The 21,998-nt window shown below is 44.7% G+C and overlaps 1 protein-coding gene across 1 annotated transcript; it reads left to right on the plus strand.

The window, feature by feature from the left end:
* The first annotated feature begins 1,956 nt into the window (after positions 1-1,956).
* Positions 1,957-21,751, plus strand: TNFSF15 (TNF superfamily member 15). The gene is made up of 4 exons (XM_060013326.1): positions 1,957-2,389; positions 16,798-16,840; positions 17,795-17,842; positions 21,276-21,751. The coding sequence occupies exons 1-4, from the start codon at positions 2,108-2,110 to the stop codon at positions 21,728-21,730; spliced, it is 828 nt and encodes a 275-aa protein (XP_059869309.1). The 5' UTR covers positions 1,957-2,107; the 3' UTR covers positions 21,731-21,751.
* Positions 21,752-21,998: the final 247 nt, after the last annotated feature.

A 21,998-nucleotide genomic window follows, 5' to 3' on the forward strand; every position in this document is an offset into this window, starting at 1 on the left:
TCTGGTGTTTTTAGTATTCACCATCTTTTAAGGCCTTCTTGCATTATGGATGAGAATACACATCTCTTCATTTGAACCCATACATTTACCACGTTTAAGACCCTGGTTTGATCAAGCACAGCAACTTTCTAAAAAAGAAATACAAGGGTAAGAACACACCTGTAAATCCCTTCAAGATGATTTGATGTTAAGTGTGATTTTGTGTTTAAAAGTTACAACAGCAAAGAGTTAGGTTAGTTTCAAGGAAAAGTTTCTTATTTGATTTGTTAAACCAAGAATGGGTAACCACGGAACACAAAAAAAATCATCCTTTGCTGGAATTCTTTGAAAATATGTTAGATGCTTATTTCAATAGATGTTGGTTAAGAGTCTTCTGTGTGACAGTTACTATGTTAGAAGCTACAGGGAAGGCTTGTGACTGCCCTCTTAGATTTGCTACCTTAATCAGGGTGATGAAAAACAATCAATCACAGTCTAGTATGAAGTAGTCAATCACAGAGGAAGAATGGGAAGCTGTAAGAACATAGATGAGCATCTCACCCCATCTTGGAGGCAGGGAGATGCAGGAAAGTTTTCTACATGAAGTTGAAAAAAATATGGGAGCTTGGTGATATGAAAGGAAAGGAATGGAAGATTTCCCAGTGGAGGGAACAGCAGATATAACAGTGCAGCTAGTCCACAGTGCATCTGGAGAAACTGCAGCTTAGAACGTAGTAAGAGAAGAGCTGGATGCCGAGGAGGGATGATGGTGGGCAGGTCATGAAAGGCTTTTCCAAGTAGCCTGAAGGGTTTAGGCTATGATATAAGCAGATACAGCCACTGAATGGAGGCACTAGTCAGACTGGTTTCTACCAAATGCCACAGGACATCCTTAAGCTTTCCTCTTTCTGTAACCCATCTTTTTGCAGGGCCCTCTATTCTTGTCCACTATCACCGTCCCTAAGTTTCCAGACCTTGTTCCAATACACCTCTTTCTCTAGGAAGCCTCCCAACCCCTAGCTGGAAGGGATGGCCTACTCCGGGTAGAGTGGGTACGGGTGTCTGTGCAGGTGCGCTGTATAGCATCACATACAGTATAGCGTAATCAGCAGGATGCTCTAGGACCAGCTTGCCCCAGTTCCGAGCCTGGCTTTACTGCGTACTCTCTACGCTCCAGTTTCCTTATCTGTCAGGTGGAAATAACAACATTTCTATGTCAAAAGATTATCTCAGGGTGGAATAATTTCATGGATACATTTAACTCACTCAGAAGAGTGACTGGCCCAAAGCCAGCGTTTAATCAGTCTTAGCCTTTGTTACATGTTGTGGCCCCCGTACACACCCAACTGTAAGCTCAGTCAACTTTGGACTCATCAGAGAGTAGAAGTCAATGTCCTCCCCTTATGGACAGTCACCTCTATGACCTCATACTCTTTCCTCAGGCAATTGGTCAACACAAGCTAGAAACACGCTTTCCTTTCACAGGCAACCGTGTAGTAGAGGCAAGAACCTTAAACCATGATTTGGAAAAACTAGATCCTCTTCCTGGCTCCTCCGTCTTAATCCCTGGCTGACCTAGGGCAAGTGCCTTCTCCTTCCAGAACGTCAGTAGTCCCATCTGTGCAATGGGAACGAGCTCCTAGGAGACTCAAAAAGACAGAGGGCTTGGCGGCACTTAGCAAACTGGTGATGCAAACGTGGTTTCCATCTCCCAGTCTGCAAGCCACACCACCCATACTCACTTTCACTTCCGGAAGAAGCACACTCCCCAGACTGGCACACTGGCAGGCCTCCAGTTCAGGGAGCAGGTATATTTTCATTGGCCCCTCCCACTGACTTGATGAATTTATTTTCTCCTCCTCCAGGGACTTTCCTAACTTCCTTCTGTAAATGAAGGAAGGTGCACATGAGCACACTGTATATATAAATATGCTTGGGAAAGCTTTCCTCTTCTTCTCTCCTTCTCTTTTTTTTTTTTCTTAAACCAAACTTGGTTTCTCTTGTAGGCGGTGCATTCCCTAGCAGGGTAGGGTGGGGCACAGTGTGCTGTGGAAAGTGGAGTGGGGAGGGCAGGGGGAGGAGTAGGCAGTGATTAATTCACCCACTGTGAGAGCTGGGCTTCTATTTAATGGGGGGGTCTCTCTGCTCTGAAGGAGTTAGAGGCAACTCTAGGACCATCAGGGGCATGGCAGAGGATCTAGGGCCGGGTTTTGGGGAAACAGTCAGTGTCGAAATGCTGCCCGAGGACGGAGGCTGCAGGCCCAAGGCCAGAGCTGGGCTAGCATCCAGGAGCAACAGTGCACGCTGCGCTCTGACCTGCTGCCTCGTGTTGCTCCCTATCCTGGCAGGACTCACCGCCTACCTGCTCGTTGGCCAGCTCCGGGCCCAAGGAGAGGCCTGTGTGTTTCAGGTAAGCAAGACTCCGCAGTGACCTGGGGGATCAGCAGACCCCCCTGGGGCCACCTGGCCGCTATCGCAGCTCTGGACAGAGCTTCTTGGTCCATCATGGTCCCTGCTTCCATATGCAAAGGAAAGGCAGAATGTGAAAGGTGGAGAACTCCAATTTGGTTTTTATTCTCAGTATTTCTGGGGGATGAATTGTGCCTTTTTAGGTTTATATGGAAACAACCACAAGCCACTTATTTTAAATAATTATAATCATAGTGCACTGATAATTTGGGAACATTCATTTTCTCTAAAAAAAATGAAAAACTAAAAAAAAAAACCTAAATTACAAAACTAATACATAGTCATTGAAAAAAGGTAGAAAACACAGATAAGGAAAAGAAGATAATTATCATTACCCATAACTGCGTAGAGTGACCATTATTAACATTTGGGGATATATAATTTCATACTTTTTAATAAGATGGGATTGTTTTGAGTCTCCTATTATGATTTTGTTTATTGTTAGTAAATTCACAGCAGCATGATGATACAGATGGTTGTATTGTATTCTTATGTATGTAGATGCTGTAATTCAATCAACTCCCCTTTCTTGGGTTTAGAAATATTCTTTTTCGAAGCCCAAGAAAGAATCTCCCACCTGATTATTTATCTCTGGTCTTGGTAGGGGTGGGATGTCAGGAAGCTTAGTCAAAAAAGAATACAGGGTCTAGGGAAAACAATGGTGCAATGGTGGGCAGGTGCTGACAGGTGATGGGGAAAACATAGTTCTAGACTAGGAACTTCAAAAACCTTAAAACCTGAAGAATGTGTCATTCAAGGGATACCCTTTAAAAACCAAAAACAACTCTCCTACATAATCTCTGGTAGGCAATTCAACCTCGGTCCAAAGTATTAAATTCCAGAGGGGAAAACAGGTTTTTCAGTTGGTTTAATTGGAAAACTGTTTTCTAAGCACTGCTGGCAACTTCAAAGCAGAGACCATGAGCAAGCCATGGTTAATGTGTAACTTTCACCACCCATGAGGGTCAGCAAACAGACTGAGATTCAGACAGCAACATCCATGGCCACATGCCATCATTCAGGAAATGTAGAAATATGCAGACAACTGGAAATGCTGTTCATGTTCCAGGAGAATGGGAGGGCACGGGGGTTCAGGCTGTGATGCCTAGACCGCCATGGGGCTGGTTCCAACAAAGTCAAACTGCAGCGTGCAGTCAGCATTCTGGACTCAGTCCCTCTTTAGCCAGAAAGAGATGGCTGTTCTTGAATGAGGCATTAAGTGGCTTCCGGTAACCTGAGCTCTCCTGCGTTCTGATGAAAACACTCCCTCTGCCCCAAACGATGTCTGAGATTGCCCATGTTGTGTTGATCTAGAAGTCCATCAGGTGCAATGCCACGGTACAGTGGAGGCCAGTGATGTGCTTAGGAAGAGAGTGTGAGGCACAAGCTGGCGCTGCCCAGGAAGCCCCTCGAGGGAAGGAGCTGCATGCCTGCCCTGTTGCAGGCACTCAAGAGATGCAAAGGCTGGGCTTCCCTGGTGGCGCAGTGGTTGCGAGTCCGCCTGCTGATGCAGGGGACGCGGGTTCGTGCCCCGGTCCAGGAAGATCCCACATGCCGCGGAGCGGCTGGGCCCGTGAGCCATGGCCGCTGAGCCTGCGCGTCCGGAGCCTGTGCTCCGCAACGGGAGAGGCCACAACAGTGAGAGGCCCACGTACCGGAAAAAAAAAAAAAGAGATGCAAAGGCCAATACCCCATTCTGTCATGGGGACCTTTGGAGCTGTGGTTTGGCCAAGCTATATAACTTAGTCAGAAGAAAAAGAAAGGAAAATGGGGCTAAGGCTGGGGCACATGAAACAAAGGGAGTACTGAAAAGAAACACCTGGCCCATTCAAAGAAGAGATTTAAGTAAGAGTGCTTAAAGAGTTCAAAGAAAGGTCAATTTACTGAGTTGCAGACAGATTAATGAGAACCGCAGGGCCGGAAGCATCCTGGGGTTACCACAGTATGAAGCTCGTCACCACACCTTGGCCTGAAGAGGCAAATAGAGGGAAAAGTTTTAGAGGAACCCAAGGAGACCTAAAACGTAGGAGAAGGCCTGCCTGGAGGAGCTGAGGGTTGAGTTGAGGAAGGCCATCTGCCAAAGCAGCAGGGAGGGAACAGAAAGCAGCGAGGGAAAACTCTGACCAGTCTGCCCCCAGCCTCTCATCCCCTTGGCCAGACTCAATTGGAAGCCGGACTCAAAAGAGCCAAGGAGCAAGTGTGCCAGGAGGTCAGTGAGGGCTCAGGGCATAGAGTGGATCCGCAGGGGCTAACAGACAATAACCAGCTCAAAAGAGATGCAAGAAGATGGGATTCAAGTGGGAAAACCAGGTCACCGGGACAGCTTGGGGACATAACAATGAAATGTCAGGACTCTTAGTCACCTGAGTTTGACTCCCAGCTCCATAACCTCCAGCTGTGTAAATAAGCACATGGCTTTTTTTTTTTTTTGGAGTCTGTTTCTCTTTCTACCAAAAAAAGATACTAATATCAGTTCTCTGACAGCACTAATAAGGTATGTGCAGGAGCAGTTTATATGTTGGGAATGTGGGGAGAGCTACAATTACGCAGTAACAGGACTCGACAGCACCATTTGTCACGCAGAGTTCGTCCAAACTTCTCCTCTTAATTGAAGTGACCATCTGTGTTAGGTAATTGGCTTTCTCCAGGGGAAAAACCAACTTCTAATTTCCTTATGGTAGTTTGGCAAATTGGAGCAAGGTGCCCACCTAAATTAGGCACCTGTCTTCCTACAGAAACTGGGAGGTGGGGGCATTACCTCTCCTGGTGTTCACATTTCAGAGAGATGCTCCCAGGTCACGGGGGCAGGGGGGGAAGAAAAGGCCTATCTGTTCTTCAAAAGGATTTAAATACATTTCAAAGCAAGAAGAAAGTACTTACAAGTTTTCTAACCTAAATGCTCTAGGAAAAAGGAAGGGAAAGAAATCTCGTCCCTTATTTTCAACAGGGGGAACTAAGCCTCTTATTTTTCATTTGCACTTGTTCTTATGATCTAGACCCCACAGTTAGTAAGACCTAGATCCAGAACTCAAACTCAGATCTGTCTCCCTCAAAGCCTGGAACATTCCACGAGCTCTGCAAATACAAAGCCCCACTGTGATCTGCCCGCGTGGACTCCCCCAGACTCACCTAGGGGCCAATAGCCACCTTCGCCGCCACCTACACCCGCTTCCCCCGTGTCCCAGCCTTGCTCCCCCCTCCTCTTTACCTCCCGCACGCAGCCCCACAGTCCTCCTCTTCTGCCCACAGCCTTCATGAGATCCATGGAATCTGAGATTGTTTATGGAATGAGGTTTCCATTCCCACAGTGGCCAGGCAAAAGGCAATTCAATCCTAACACAAGAAAAACTGAGAGAGGAGGGCCACACAGACCTTCAGATACATTCACAGGCCTGAAGAGCTGGCTCGGCAGCAGCAGAGGATAAGCTGATGATAATAATGACAATAATAACGACACGATATGAGCTCCCACCTCAGACTCGTAGAGAGCTCTCCCAAACATGATCCCGCGGGATATTCACACCAACCCAGAGATGCAGTAAGACGGTGAGCAGTGGCGTGTGGCAGACGAGGAACTAGGAGAGAGAGCGTCTGCGTGAGCACCCAAGGTCGCAGCGGGGAGGGACGGAGCCAAGTCTCAGTTGGCAAATCCGGTTTCTCTCGGCTTCCCTGTTGCCTCCCTTCCACCTCCTCCCCAACCACAGTCAAGCTCTCGATCAACGAAAATACTTTCCATCTGCCCTTTTTGTGGATGAATGAGGGGATCACCCTCATGTGTTGAGGAGGACAGGAAACAGGAGTATTCTGTGAAACAGGAAATTCTGTAAAGATGGGCCTGGTCTTGATTCTCCACACAGGAGCCAAAATTATTCCTTGGAAGCTTTCACTGCATTGTGTCACCTCTGTGGCTTCATCTTCTACCCCTTTCCCTTCTCTCCTGCCTCTGGCCTTTCAGCCACCCCGGCTTCCCTCAGTTCCCTCAGGACTCCAGTGCTCTCCTGTCCCCAGTCCTCAGCGGGGCCGTTCCCTCTGCCAGGGCTGCCCTAAGGGACTTCCTCATTCCATCCTTGTAGCAACCAGAGGAGGCCAGCATCCCTGAGAATCTTTTCTACTCTAATTTAGGAGGGAGTTGAGGCTTGAGAAGAGAAGGCTCAAAAGGACTTGAAAGGAAGAGAGTGAGCAAAGTACAGAAGCTCCCCGAGTTTCAGTCTTCCCATAATACCCACCCTACTGAAGTGCAGTGAGGGTTCTAAGGAATCTCTATAAAGCCCCTCACAAGTGCTTGCAATATGGGCACTAGCTGGGTATTTGTCCCTTTCTTTCCCCTAAGTGGAAAAGCTCTTCACAGATTTATAGAAATTAAGAGATGGAAGTGCCCTTAGTCCCAGGGCCAGCAACTATGACCCATGGGCCAAATCTCACTCACTGCATGTTTTATAAACAAAGTTTTATTGAAACACAGCCACACCCACTTGCTTACGTACTGCCTTGGCTGTTTTCACACTAAACAAAGGAGTTAAGTATTTGTGACAGAGGCCATATGACCTGCAAAGTTAATATTTACTATGTGACCCTTTACAGGAAAAGTTTGCTGACCCTTGATCTAGTCTAATCTCCTCGTTTTACACTCGAAGAAGCCAAGGATCAGAGAAGGGAAGGAAAAGTTCAGGGTCACAGAGCAGGTTGGGGGCAGACCTAGAACTAGATACTATTTCTATGTTGCCTGGCCTCGTTCTACCAGAAAACAGGACCAACTCCTTTCCTGCTGGGTCCCTAGACCAGACTGTGGAAAAGCAACAGCAACTTGTGAGTAATGTTCCAGGATTTTATTAGCAGCAACAAAAACGGTCACCAGGACTGTTAAAAAATATTTTAAACTGGACTCTTCCTTCAGGGGTTGTGTAAGGAAAGATTCAACATGACAAACTTATTATCCAGTAAGTTGCAGAGCAGAAATCAAAATTAGATTTGAGAAGGTTGGGTTAACTGCCTTTAGGTGAAGTGACCATAAATATAGCATCGATTAAATATATCATGGTCCTTTCATGCAATGGAAAATTAAAATGAAGCATCTCTACGTGTAAGGATAGGGAATTTCTTGAAGATGTATATTAAGTGAAAAAATCAAAGTACATTAACAGCATATAGAATGTGAAACACTTCATTTTCTGAAAAAATAATGTACATTAATACATATGAATGTATTTATAAAGGCATAGACTATTTCAGGAAGATGAACAAGGAGTCTGGTAACTCTGTTAGCATCCAGATGGGGAAACTGGGTGGCTGGGTAACAAGGGAAATGGGGACACATTTTTGAACCTATATCCTTTTGTACAAAATGTATATGTTACCTATACAGAAAAATACATATATATATATATATATAAAAAATAGAGAGAGAGCGACACAGTAAAATGTTTTAGGATCTTTAGACTCCTGGAGAATGCTAGATAGATTTGCAACGTGGAAAAACCATGGGTCAAAAGTTCAAACCCAGTTTGATTTCTGGCTTAGCCACTTCTCAGCCATGTTACCTAAGCTTCCTGGCCTCCGTTTTTTAATGTATGAAACAGAGATAATTAGAAATAAAACCCTTAAAGTATCTGGCAGGGGGTGGAGGATTAGCAAGTGTTAACAGTTATGTCCTCGGAACTTCCCTGCTCATGGAAATTATGTCAAAGAGAACGAATTCTGCAGCTGCCCTGGAATCTGCCATCACCAGTCCAGGGAGCAGGTTCTGGCACTGGAGGGCTTTTCTTGGCCCCTGATATTTGTGAGCTATCTTCGTGCCTCCTTCTCCACCCTGGTCTTGTACGCTCAACCCACGCTCCAATCCATCCTTTACCGGCTGCACTTGACCATGGCCTGGGCCTTCTTTTGGTCCTTAGTGGCATCCACTGCCTTCAGGACAGGTCCACCGCCCCCGCTCTGGCCCACAGGTCCCCAGAGGCCAGGCCTTTGTCTTCCCCGAGCACTGCTCCAGAACACAGGACTCTATGCTCCAGGCATAACTGAATGCACCACACTGGCTCAGCCCAAGCCCAGCACAGAACGGGGACTCAGCACTGTGCAATGAAGAGTCAGGGATGCCAAGGGAGGCACTGCTTCCCAGGGCTGCACCACTGTCAGTCTCTGCCCTTCCCTCCAAGTCCTACTTCTAGAATCATCTGCACACATTCTCCTCACCTCTCTTTGGTCCCCTCCAATCTCACTTTCGACCCTTCCCGAAAATCCACGCAAGGCTCCTAGTCCTTGTTCCCTGCACCTCCTTTCTCCTACACATTCCCCTGAGAGGCCCTGGTTTCCATCCAGACCAGCAGGACCCCACAGTGAGGCCAGCTCAGGCTTCAGAGGTACACAGATTAGAAGGAAAGCCATGGCCCCACCACATCACAACTGTGGCCTTATAATAATTTATTATATATCAGACTCCATTCTAAGTTTTTTCATATTTAGCGTTTTGAGAAGAGTACATGAGATCATGATATAAAGTTCTTAATGTGAGGTCTGGCATATAACACGTGTACTACATGTTTACCGTTGGTACTTCATGCATCATCTCAGTTAATCCTTGAAACTGCACAATGAAGAAAGTACTACTGTTATCTCCACTTTAAAGAAGATGAATCTCAGGCTTAGAAAATCGAAACCACATGTCCAAAGTCACACAGAGTGTGACACTGGGATTCAAACCCACGTGTATGCTCCTCCTAGCCACTACGCTAGTGTGCCTCTGAGTATAAACCCAGCAAATTATTCACTTGCTGGCGGTGGTCAGGGGGATTTAAAAATGATACCCTAGAAAATACCTTTCACATAGTAAGTGCTCATAAATGCTAGTTCCCTTCCTCCCCTGGGGACACCTAGCTATCCCTGGCATACAGAGGCACTCACTAAGCATTCCCCGGTTGGAGAGAAGGATGGAGAGGTGCACAAGGTACCTGACCTCCCTAAGTCATACTACCTGTCTACAAAATGGGGAGTGTAACACACTTTCTTCGTAGCATTTTGCTGAGAATTCTGCAAGGACAAGTCCGGAAAGCTGTTGCCATAAGGTAGATGCTCCACAGACATTACTTCTCTACAGACTCCACATCTGAGCCTTTTATTTCACTCAAGCTATTCCCTCTGTTGGATGAGGATGGTAACGATAAGCCCCTTTGCAAAACACTGAGCACTCAGTGGCTGCCTCTGCTGTAGCCTCAGGGAGCCCTGGCACAGCTGGAGGAGAAGCCCAGCTCACTCCCAAGGTCAGGCCAGGGGCAAAGGGCAGAGAATCCAGAGAAGGTGAGGGTGCGCTGTCGAAATGAAATGAAGGGAGGGCAAGCGAGCAGGGAGAGTGAATCCCACACCGCCGCTGCAGCTCCTGGCTGGTGATTCCACGATCCATTCATTCCCCCTTTAAAATCAACACGCACATCGCTCAACCCCAGCTTCCTCATCTAACAGACCACAGGCAGCCCAGCAGCCGCAGCACCGTGGCTGTAAGAGGTCATCTCCCAGCCTGGTGTCCTTAATGAGGCCCAGGAGCTGACAGCGGCAACAAGCATGGAGTATGAACGGGTGGAGGGATATCCCATTCCCTAAACTCCTGGAGACTGTGAAACGGCAGGAGTCCAGAAGCAAACTGTGGACTGAGGAGGCCCCTCCTGTTGGGAGAAGCGGGAAGCCATCCAGAGCTCCGAAATGATCTCTGTGCCGCTGGTCATAAAGAGACACACAGGTGGCTTCTGTTTACCACTACAGTGGTGGGACCAAGGGGAAGGTATATGGAACCAAAAATACATACCACAAGGATGGATTGAGCACAAACACAGAAGGAAAATGAATTGGCTATCCACTCTATGTGTCTGGTCTTTCTTAGCCATCACAACAGTCCTGGGAGGAAAGAATCATTGTTTACTGTGTGTGTGTGGGGGGGGGGGGGTATGCGGGCCTCTCACTGCTGTGGCCTCTCCCGCCGCGGAGCACAGGCCCCAGACATGCAGGCCCAGCAGCCACGGCCCACGGGCCCAGCTGCTCCACGGCACGTGGGATCCTCCCGGACCGGAGCACGAATCCACATCCCCTGCATTGGCAGGCGGACTCTCAACCACTGCGCCACCAGGGAAGCCCCATTGTTTACTTTTATTGATGAGGAAACTTGAGCCTTACTGAGGTTAAGTGACAAATAGGAAATAATAGAGATGGGATTTCCACATTTGCTGGGCTGCAAACACCACATTCTTTGCTCTGTACCACTCTAAGTGTTGCATGTAAAGACCCGTCCAGTTAAAGACCTAAACGTAAGGCCAGACACTATAAAACTCTTCGATGAAAACACAGGCAAAACACTCTATGACATAAATCACAGCAAGTTCCTTTTTGACCCACCTCCTAGAGTAACGGAAATAAAAAGAAAAATAAACAAATGGGACCTAATGAAACAAAAGCTTTTGCTCAGCAAAGGAAACCATAAGAAAGACGAAAAGACAACCCTCAGAATGGGAGAAAATATTTGCAAACGAAGCAACTGACAAAGGATTAATCCCCAAAATATACAAGCAGCTCATGCAGCTCAATATCAAAAAACAAACAACCCAATCCAAAATGGGCAGAAGACCTAAATAGACATTTCTCCAAAGAAGACATACAGATTGCCAACAAACACATGAAAGGATGTTCAACATCACTAATCATTAGAGAAATGCACATCAAAACCACAATGAGGTATCACCTCACACCAGTCAGAATGGCCATCATCAAAAAATCTACAAACAATAAATGCTGGAGAGGGTGGGGAGAAAAGGGAACCCTCTTGCACTGTTGGTGGGAATGTAAATTGTTACAGCCACTATGGAGAACAGTATGGAGGTTCCTTAAAAAACTAAAAATAGAACTACCATATGACCCAGCAATCCCACTACTGGGCATATACCCTGAGAAAACCATAATTCAAAAAGATACATGTACCACAATGTTCACTGCAGCACTATTTACAATAGCCAGGACATGGAAGCAACCTAAATGTCCATCGACAGACGAATGGATGAAGAAGATGTGGCACATATATACAATGGAATATTACTCAGCCATAAAAAGGAATGAAATTGGGTTATTTGTAGTGAGGTGGATGGACCCAGAGTCTGTCATACAGAGTGAAGTCAGAAGGAAAACAAATACCGTATACTAACACATATATATGGAATCTAAAAAAACGGTACTGATGAACCTAGTGGCAGGGTAGGAATAAAGACAGATGTAGAGAATGGACTTGAGGACATGGGGGTGGGGAGGGAAGCTGGGATGAAGTGAGAGAGTAGCATTGACATAAATACACTACCAAATGTAAAATGGATGGCTAGTGGAAGCTGCCGCATAGCACAGGGAGATCAGCTCGGTGATTTGTGACCACCTAGAGGGGTGGGATACGGAAGGTGGGAGGGAGGCTCAAGAGGGAGGGGATATGGGGATATATGTATACATATAGCTGATTCACTTCGTCGTACAGCAGAAACTAACGCAACATTGTAAAGCAATTATACTCCAATAAAGATCTGGGGGAAAAAAACACCACCGTCCAGTGCACCTTAGAGGAGGATGAAATGAAACCACCTTGGAATCAAACACGTCCAGGTTGGATGTATCCTTGTGCAAGTATAAACAGGAAATTGCAAGAGGAAAAGGCAAATGTCTGTGTATTTCTCCTAGAAGTGCTGGGAGGATGTTATGGATCATAAAACGTTTATGCCTTTGCAATTGTGGCATTTATGACAGCAAGAAATAGCTATCTCTTCCTGTTTATGAATATCACTAGAGAGTGAGTACAGAATATGGGAGAAAGGCTAAATGGGTCATTAGTTAAAATACGCTCAGGGGATTTTTCTGGGGAAATGCCAATAAGAGAATCTCAAAGACCACATCGCTTCAGGCTCATCCATTATGTAGTCAGCTAACGTTTACAGGGCTCCTGATATGTGCCAGTCTGTACTTGGTCTAAAGGTTTAGCTCCCAGGCCTTTCATGTACTCTTTGCTATTGGCTTACAAAGACTATTATCAGGTGATAACCTCTTCTGAGAGCAGCTGGAGTACTTACTAGCTGAGAAGCCCACACAAACACCAGAAGGACCTGGCACAGGGAAACCCTCAGCTAGACAGTAGTCTCCTCCTTCCCTCCATCCTTCTTTGTTCCTTGTTGGAACTATTAGAGAATTCCGAAAATGCTTAAAGTAATAGGTCATGGTTAGTTTGAGTTGGGGTTTACCAATCTATATGCAGCCACCCCCCCCAAAAAAAAGCAAGAAGAAAAAAGGAAATAAAATCAAGTGAGACTGAAAATTCCCTGACCTGTAAGAACTAAGGGGTGAAAAGCACCAGCTTACTTTGCTCGGGCTAATAAATACCAGGGTGGCAGGCAACCCACTCTCCCACTAATATGTATGTCCATCGGCAGACACATCTGCCTTTTCTGGCTCTGATCCTGGCCAACTGTCACGACTCTCAACAAGCATTTCTAGAGCCATGGCTATGCTCCAAGCAGAGCCTGATGAAAAACTCTGGAGGCCCCAGTACTAAAAGATTATGGCTACCCACCTCTACATAATCACGTTTTTAAATTGAAACAAAAACTCAAAACTCTGCATGTATTCTAAAATCACAGGGTCTCTTTCCTAGTTTTTTTAATTGTAAAACTCTGGCTACAGTCACTGAAGCTGAATTTGACTCCATCTTCTGCTCTGTTTCCTGCCTGTCTCACTGGTGCCCGAGCATCAGTGTATTTTGCCAACTGGCTAATCCAGTGGGAGTGCCAGGCACTGTCTGAGGTGCTACAAATATAGTGGTGAGCAAGACAGGCAGAATTCTACAGGCAGCTGGAATTCTGCTAGAGAGAGAAAATCAATAGCACACAAATAAGTCATATCACTCGAGGGAGTAATAAATGCTCCGAAGGGGAAATAAAATTGGACCCTGGTTCTCAGCCAGTGATTTGAGAAGGTATGTAAGGGGAAATAAATCACATTCTTCAGGGGTGTTCTTGCACTCCATGTCTATTCAGATTTGGAAGCTAATGTTGCAGTGACCAGCATCTCTCGGGAGCCATCATCTCCTTGGTATCCCAGAATAATCAGAAGTGATGGACATGAGTCAGAGCTGGAAGACAGTAAGCCATTTATTGACTTTTTTTTATAAGCAACCATCTCGAGAGCAGGCATTGAGCCAGCTCACATGCATAAACCTTTCCTCAAAGACCTACTAGCTCATCCTCTCAAATCTCCTCTTCATTCATTCCTGCTTCTTATCACAATAATCTTCCTCCCATGACAAACAGAGTGATTATTAAGAGAAACAGCAATGGAAGCCTTTAGATGTTGTTCTTGGAAACAGGGTCCCAGCTGATGTTCTTCGTGGAGACTCTTGGAATGTTGTGTTCTTCAAACCTGCCAACAGGCACTATCTTAGCCTCCAGAAGTTTAGTAGTATTCCGGGTGGGCCACTTAAAACCCACACACATCCATCCATATATGAAAATAAAATGTGTCTAAGTTACAGAAATCCAGCAGAGCAAATAAGGAAATGTGTTCACTCTCAAATTCTTGCTAATGACAATGGGACTCTGAACCAGAAGAAATGCTCCAGACTCTTAGCTGAGGGTCTGCTTAGACAAAAATAAGTAGGATGTTCAAGAAGGTTTCTCAGCAGAGAACTAAATGAAGTAGAAGGTGGCCAACCAAGGCAGCCATTTCCTACACAAGGGGATGCAACCAGGCTCTTCCAAATTTTTTGAGTTCACCTTCAGTTTTCTGCCTTGCCAAAGGATCGAGTTCTTTGTCAGCTCTGTCAATAGCAAGTAAGGAAACAGTCTATAGAATAAGGCCATTTCTAGGCTGCTTCTCCACCTCCCAAGATCATCAAAGTTACTGATGCTGGATAAGCAGTCATGTCGATTGGGTTTAGGTTTTCAAAGACTATGGTACTCATGACCCTATGCTAAAAGCGTATAATATATTCACTTGGCAGCAGAAATTCTTGCAGTTTCCCAACTGCTCCTGTGCTCTGTTGGGCCTCCTAACTCTTGCACAAGCTTTTAGCCTTGTCTGAAATGGTCATTATCTTTATTACCTGGTTAATACCTGTGAGTATTATATACCCGTGAGTATATATAAGATGCAGTTCAGGTGTAATCCCCCCTGATTCTCCCACTTCTGGGCCAGGTTCCTGTTTTCTGGTCTCTGTGTTTCCCCCACTGTCACAGTGCAGGGAACCACTAGTACTTATCCATCCACCTCAGCGGATGAGGGGCTTGCCTGGAAGTTATAAGGAGCAATGGCTGAGGGCTTGGGATTCTGGAGTCAGTTGACCTGGGTTAAAATCCTGCTCCTCCGCTTTCCAGGTATAAGACACTGGGCAAGTTTCTTAATGTCCTAGGCCTAATTTTCAGTATGAGGATATAAACAGCATCCACCGTGGAGGGTCACTGCCAGGCTGAAGGAGATGAGGCACGTGAAGGGCTTGGCACGGCCCAGCGCCGCTACTCGGCGAATAAACGGTAGCTACACTTACTGCCTTTTTCATGTCCCTTGAATCATTCACCGTGGTCGCCTCTCATGGCTGGAGTACAGAGAACCTGGAGAAGGATAAACAGTAGGTACCAAGACTGGGATGGCAGTTGGCACTTTGAATGCCAACATAAGTATTCGGGACTGTGTTAAAGGTTATGGGGAGCCATTGAAGGTTTATGAACAGAGACGTGTCTCAAAGGGATGCTTTAGAAAAAGCCCTCTGGAGGCAGGCTAAGAGACGGGTTCAAGAAAAGGAGGAACCAGGTGGAGGAAGCTCTGTTAGGAGCCTATGGGAAGAATCCCGGAGAGCAGCGTGCTGAGGCCTGGCGTAGAGGCATGAATGAGAAAAACTCCAAAATAGAAATGACAGCTTGGGTTTGCGGAAGAAGAAAGAAAGAAATTTCAGGCTTGGTAACTGAGGAGAGGCAGTAGTGTTGCCATCAACAGAACTAGGAAGTGGAAAAAAGAGCACTGGAAAGGGGAGAAAGTCAGTTAGGCATTCAAAGACAAGATCTCTGCCTTCAAGAGGGCTTCCAATAGAGGTTAGGTAACATGTCTTGGAGTAAAAAGAGCCTGGTGCTCTGGGCTCTAATAAGATCACTGTTATCACAGGACTGCTCGCAGACCTAGACTCACCAACGACACAGCTGCATCCACACAACCACACATGCGTGTAGAGAATCCATGCACACAACACCAGACCATAGACACACGTAGACACACAGATGCAAAAACACATTGACTCATACCCTCTTCCACTGATGAAGCTGTCTTCTCTCATACTCACATGGACATACAATTTCTCATTCACAAGTACACACACACACACTCACACAAACACACACGAATTTTAAGATGTAAAATGACAAGTGTTCATGGTGACATGAGGATCAGTGGTCTTGGGGACTGTGTAGTTATGAGGATCAAATGAGAAGACTCTGGATTGAGTCAAAATTGTATCAGAGAAGAGAACATTGGAAAATGTAAGAGAGTGATGTCATTCCTAAACTAAGAGCTTGGTTTTGCTCCTGAGTTTATACGCAGGTCTTGTGAATGGTGGTTCTTCATTTTCCATGCATTCTTTGCATTGACTCATACATTTTCTTCATCTCAAATCTGGGAGTTATCTATCGCTGGGGTTGTTATTATTCCCATTTTTCAGATGACGACACCAAAACTCAGAGCGGAAGTGTCTTGCTCAAGATTATATTGTTAATAAATGGTGGAACCAGGATTCAAATTCAGGTCTGTCTACCCCCAAATCAGTTACTCTTTTTAACTACCATGTGGTATCTGAAATGGCTCACAAACTAGGGTTGCAAGAATAAAAAAGTCTTCATATATTGCATGGAAACAAGGCAGGATTTTGGAGGTTGATGAGAAAGAGAGCATAGTCATTATTCCTTTTTTGGTATCACTTTTTGCAACAGTTCCAATTTTTAAATTGTGCTGAAGAAAAGAAAATAAAGCAAGTGAGGCTATTTGTTCAAATAAAAGAAGCAATGATAAGATGACAGAGTGCCCTAGAATGGAACAGGAAAAGCTCTCAGGACAAAACTTTAAAGTTGAGCTTCAGAGACAAGCATAGGAGAGAGAAAGGTCATTGGGGTGCTGGAAGATGAAAGAAGAGAGCTTGGGTGCAAGATTCCCATCAACTCAATATTCTCATTCCCATTTCCCTTATCTCTGAGTACTGAGGCTGGGTAGCAGCAGCATCTTAAACACGCCCATAACATGGGCAGCTGCATGGGTATGGGGTCAAAAGGTCCACAAGATAATATGAACCATATCTTTCTTTCCCAATAGACTCCAAAAGGACAGGAGCTTGGACCTTCATATCAGCGATCTTGTAAGTGTGTTCATATTTTATGCCTTTTCTTGTGGGGGACAAGCACATTTCTCATAGTCTGATACATGGGAAGTTAAGAGGCAGGACCCAGAGGAAAAGAGAGGCTCCTCCCCAGTCACTAAGAAGGCAAAATGGTGCCCTGGCCAAGTGCATGGCCTGTGGAGCTGACAGCCTTTAGGCAAATAATTTCACCTTTCTCTGTCTCAGTTTACTCACCAATAAAAGTGGTTATAATAGTACTTACCTCCCAGGGTTAGTGTGGATTAAATTAGTTAATTCCTTTAAAGATATTAGAACAATACCTAGCACATCAAAAGTATGCAATAATTTTTCCTTTTATCATCAATAACATCATCTTTATCACTGTAGTTAGAACACACTTGTCCAGTATAGTCATCTCTGAGAACCAAAAGGAAATGCTGAGGCCTTCTGGAGAACTGATAGGGAAACAGAGGTCCAGAGAGGGAAAGGGATTTGCCAAGGTCATATAGCTACAGAGTAGTCCCCACCTAGTTCTGTTAGGACATCCAGATGGCTCAGTGGATATGGTTAAAGGGACTACGAAGAAGGCAAAAGGCCAACCAGCTCCCACAGAACCAACAGAAGCAAAGGAGAGGCGAGGTGAGCTTTGCTGAACACCAAGCATGTGCCAGGAATCGTTCTGAGCACCCATCATCCATGGAAGGAATTGATGTACCCATGTTAGATACGAGAAAACAGAGTCTCAGACAGGATGGATAACTTGTCCAAAGTCATGGGGCCAAGGTTCATTTGTGTTCAAGATTATTTCTCCTGAGGCTGCCTTGTCCCTGCCCACCCCCAAGAAAGACCTGGACCAAACTGCAGGAGAGGAATGTTTCTCTCCAGCTGCAGGCACCGCGCAGCTCACCAAAGGCTGTCTTCACTCCAATCACCCTCTGACTCATACAAAACATTTTTCTCCTTTCCTTTCAGACGCACCTCCTGGAGCCGGTGGGGATAAGCCAAGGGCACACCTAACAGGTAATTCTTCCGGGTGGGTTTTCCAGGAGACTATGGGCCCTGGGCTTGAGGTTTCTTTCAGTGTTTGCCAAAACTCATTCTTGTAGCTTTAAACTGGAAACCACACCCTTTGGTAACAGACTCCTCCTCTCAGTCAGGGTCTTCAGATGTCTTCCTCTCTCGAAGTGTCCAAAGCCCCATGTTTCTTGGGCATTTTCTTCCAGATTCTATCAGCTCTCTTCCTTATCTACTGTTTCTCTCTTTCATTCTCACACTCAGTCATTCAGAAATGGCTTTCCTCAGATTCAGAGATTCATGTAATTTTGAATCTAGTCAAAGATGAAAGCTCCCCTAAGCCAATTTATTGAGTCCATTCAAGAAGTTATTGGACACTTAGATTCAGGTAGGTATTTCTAAAGAATTTTCATTGATGTAAAGAGATTAAGAGCAATCTCTTAACATCACCGGTTGGCCAGATTCCCAAGTCTAGTGTCGAAATTCCTGACACCTCACATCTGGAGTCACATATACTTCTACGACTCCAGAGAAAAGAGCAAGACAGTGCAGAAATACGTGTTAAAAATCCATTGATACTACATATAAAATAGATAACTAATGAGAACCTACTGTATAGCTCAGGGAACTCTACTCAGTGCTCTGTGGTGACCTAAATGGGAAAGAATCCAACAAAGAGAGGATATATGTATACGTATAGCTGATTCACTTTGCTGTACAGTAGAAACTAACACAATATTGTAAAGCAACCATACTCCAATACAAATTTTAAAATAAATAAATAAACTTTGCTGAATCCATTGAAAAACTAGAAAGTTAAAAAACAAGCATATTCTTCTGAGCTGTAAGAAAACCTGCAACCCAGAAGGGGGATATCCTTGTGGCCCACAACACCTGTCTTAACGTTTGACCAAGAGGGAACTGCGGTGAGTCCTGAGTGAGGATTAGGACCAGGGAGATGCCAGTCACCATCACTTACCACTTGCATCTAAGAATGGGGGTTATTGAACAGGCTGGGCAGGAAAATCCTAGAAACTGAGTATGGAGATGCCAACCCTCTTCCTATTGAATGGGGGGAGTGGAAATGGGGAAAGGAATCTAGGTTCTACTGAGCTTTTAATATGTACCAAGCACTGTGGTAGGCAGTTTACATCCAGGATCTCTTTTAATCTGCGTATCAGCAAAACAGGATGGGGAAACTGAGGCTCAGACAACTAAATTCACTTATCCCAAGTCATAGGACTAGGAGGGTTGAGATCTGAGACTGACTCCAACTGTTTCCATTACAAATACTTCCTACCCAATCTCCTACTTGCTGCTGTGTTGGCCTAATTGCATACCAAGTTAATAGAACTTGCTTTGTCTAGAAAATACCTGATTTTTGCTTTTAATCATCTGAGATGAATTTGTTAAATCTATTGCATCACCCACAAAGGAGTAGAGACTATAAGAGGTGACTAATAAAAATGCCCTTTACAGATCTTGCAAAGAAGCAACAGAGCTCTCCAGGGGCCACTTAGTACAGGGGCCAGGGGAGACACACATATTCTGAACATGTGTCATAATTGCAAAAGAAGCCATAGTCTAGTCAGCAATGGGAAAAACACTTTAGAAAAATCCAGGAACCAGGTTTTTGGTCAATTACCAGGTGAGAAGTTTGCTTAACACTTACTTAAATATGACCTATCCCAAAACTATGGCCAACGGTGCATAATGGTAATTGCTATGGATTTCAAAAGAGGTTGTAGGAAATTAAAATGTGTTTTAATTTTTTCTGAAAAGTATTAGTTTTATTGCAGGTTATCTTATTTGGTTTGAATCAATGGTGTGATTCTATTCTTTTTTTTCTGCTATAGATATAACCTCACAAAAAGCATTCATTCATATGTTCTATATAACATATACTTGTAAATAATGCAAACATAAAAACATATAAAAATATATAAAATGAAACAGGCTTATTTTTTAATCTGTCAAAATGAAAGATGTTAGTTTATTTGAGGAAAGAAAATAAATATGTATTGAGTAACACTGTATCCAGCCACCATGATAAATATGTCCATGTCTCTTTCACTCATTTGATCTTCAGAACAACACTATAAGGGAGCTTTGTCTCCAGTTCACAGACAGGAAAGTGAGACTCAGAGAGAAGAACCAACATGATACAGAGTCGGAAGCCCGGAGCCCCAGTCCCTTTCACTCCACAACTCAATTATATTTTGTCTTACATTTTGGCCCTGTTGATGTGGGAGAAGCATTTACAAAATCTTCTGGATCTCTGGTGTTCTGCAAGCTAATTTTTTATTAATTACTACCTGTGTTTCATGTGGCTTTGGACCATGCATTGGAAGGGAGTAACAAGGAACATGACTCTCTCTCTCTGCAATGCCCTCTGTCTGTAGCAGAGCATTTCTGAAACCAGAAGCCTAACAAAAGTAAATGTAGTTTAGAGGATATTCCTAATTCCACATTAAAAAAAAAAAATTAACCATCTCTTAATCCTTTCCACAGGTATTATTATCTCCTTTTCCTTTCTTCTTTTTTTCTTATTTGTTTGTTTTTTAAGGAAAGGTACATCAAAAAAGCAAATCTTTGCTTAGTAAAGAAATACTTTAAGCAAAAGGATTATCACAAGGTGGGGAGGTAGGGGAGGTGAGGGACTACTGCAGGCAGGAGAACCTCTGACCATAAAGTCTGCAAGTGTCTCAAGAGTTAGGCTAAAAGCGTTTTTCTTTTATAGAGAGGAGGACACAAAGCTGAAATGAACCAGGTGTGGGGAAGTGGGATGAAAGGTTGGCTTGACAGGCTCAGAGAATGTTTTACCCTGAGGCCAGCCTATTTTCAGGAGGCTGGTTCAGGTTGAGGGTCAGGTTGAGGGTGGGCCAAAGTTCAGGGGCCTGGAGGAAGGAGAGAAACTTAACTGAAGTTTGGTTAAAAAACATTTTGTTCCGATGAATCAGTGAGGATAAAACAGTCCAGCTAATCACTTATGAAGCAAAGAATGGGAATTGGGAGGGGCTGGTGTCTGGCCCTGGCACAGTTAAACAAGGGAGGTCATCCATCAGTTTTATCTAGGTCACTGGGGAAGAGGAGTTCTTTGTTGTAAGCTGTTTTCCAAAACACAGAGGAGTAAAGAGATTTTTTAACCTTAACTCTTTTCCAGGATCACAGGGCTCAGGAAAAAATTCAAGATTTTCAAATAAGAAAACTCAGGCTCAGAGAGGCAAAGCAATTTGCTTGAGGTCACCTACCTAAGATGCTACTCTCTGAACAGATGTGTATGTCCACTCACACATCCTCTACTCATTCCTCCTCAAGGAACTTGCTAGCTGTTGGTTTTATCCAATCTCTTTACTCTTTGAAAATGATTTAAGACTCTTTTTAGCAAATTCCACAGGTTCTGACACAAGCAAATGAAACCTCCCTCTTGTCTTTGCAGTTGTGAGACAAACTCCCACGCAGTCCTTGAAAAATCAGTTCCCAGCTCTGCATTGGGAACATGAACTTGGCTTGGCCTTCACCAAGAACCGGATGAACTACACCAACAAATTTCTGGTGATCCCAGAGTCAGGAGACTACTTTGTTTACTCCCAGGTCACATTCCGAGGGACCACATCCGAGTGTGGTGAAATCAGCCAAGGGAGCCGACTAAACAAGCCAGACTCCATCATCGTGGTCATCACCAAGGTAACGGACAGCTACCCTGAGCCGACCCAGCTCCTAATGGGGACCAAGTCAGTGTGTGAAATAGGCAGCAACTGGTTCCAACCCATCTACCTAGGGGCCATGTTCTTCCTGAATGAAGGGGACAAGCTCATGGTGAACGTCAGTGACATCTCTTTGGTGGATTACACAAAAGAAGATAAAACCTTCTTCGGAGCCTTCTTGCTATAGTGGCAAGGCAGATGTCGTTGTGTGAAGGTCCTCTGCCTCTTAGCTCCTAATTTTCCTCATTCATATGTAATTATAACTAGAAGGTTTTTTTGGAACATCCATAGAGACAGTGGTTAAGCCATGAAATTTAGGGGCCCAAAGTTCACACTTTATGTGCCTTACTGATGAGAATACTAATTGGAAAAAGGCATAAGAGAACAGACCTATTATCATGGTTTCTTGGAAGAGTGGTGAGTTTCTAAACATTAAAACACTGATCACCAGATGA

Source organism: Delphinus delphis, chromosome 6 (assembly GCF_949987515.2).
Source record: "Delphinus delphis chromosome 6, mDelDel1.2, whole genome shotgun sequence".
Taxonomy (NCBI): domain Eukaryota; kingdom Metazoa; phylum Chordata; class Mammalia; order Artiodactyla; family Delphinidae; genus Delphinus; species Delphinus delphis.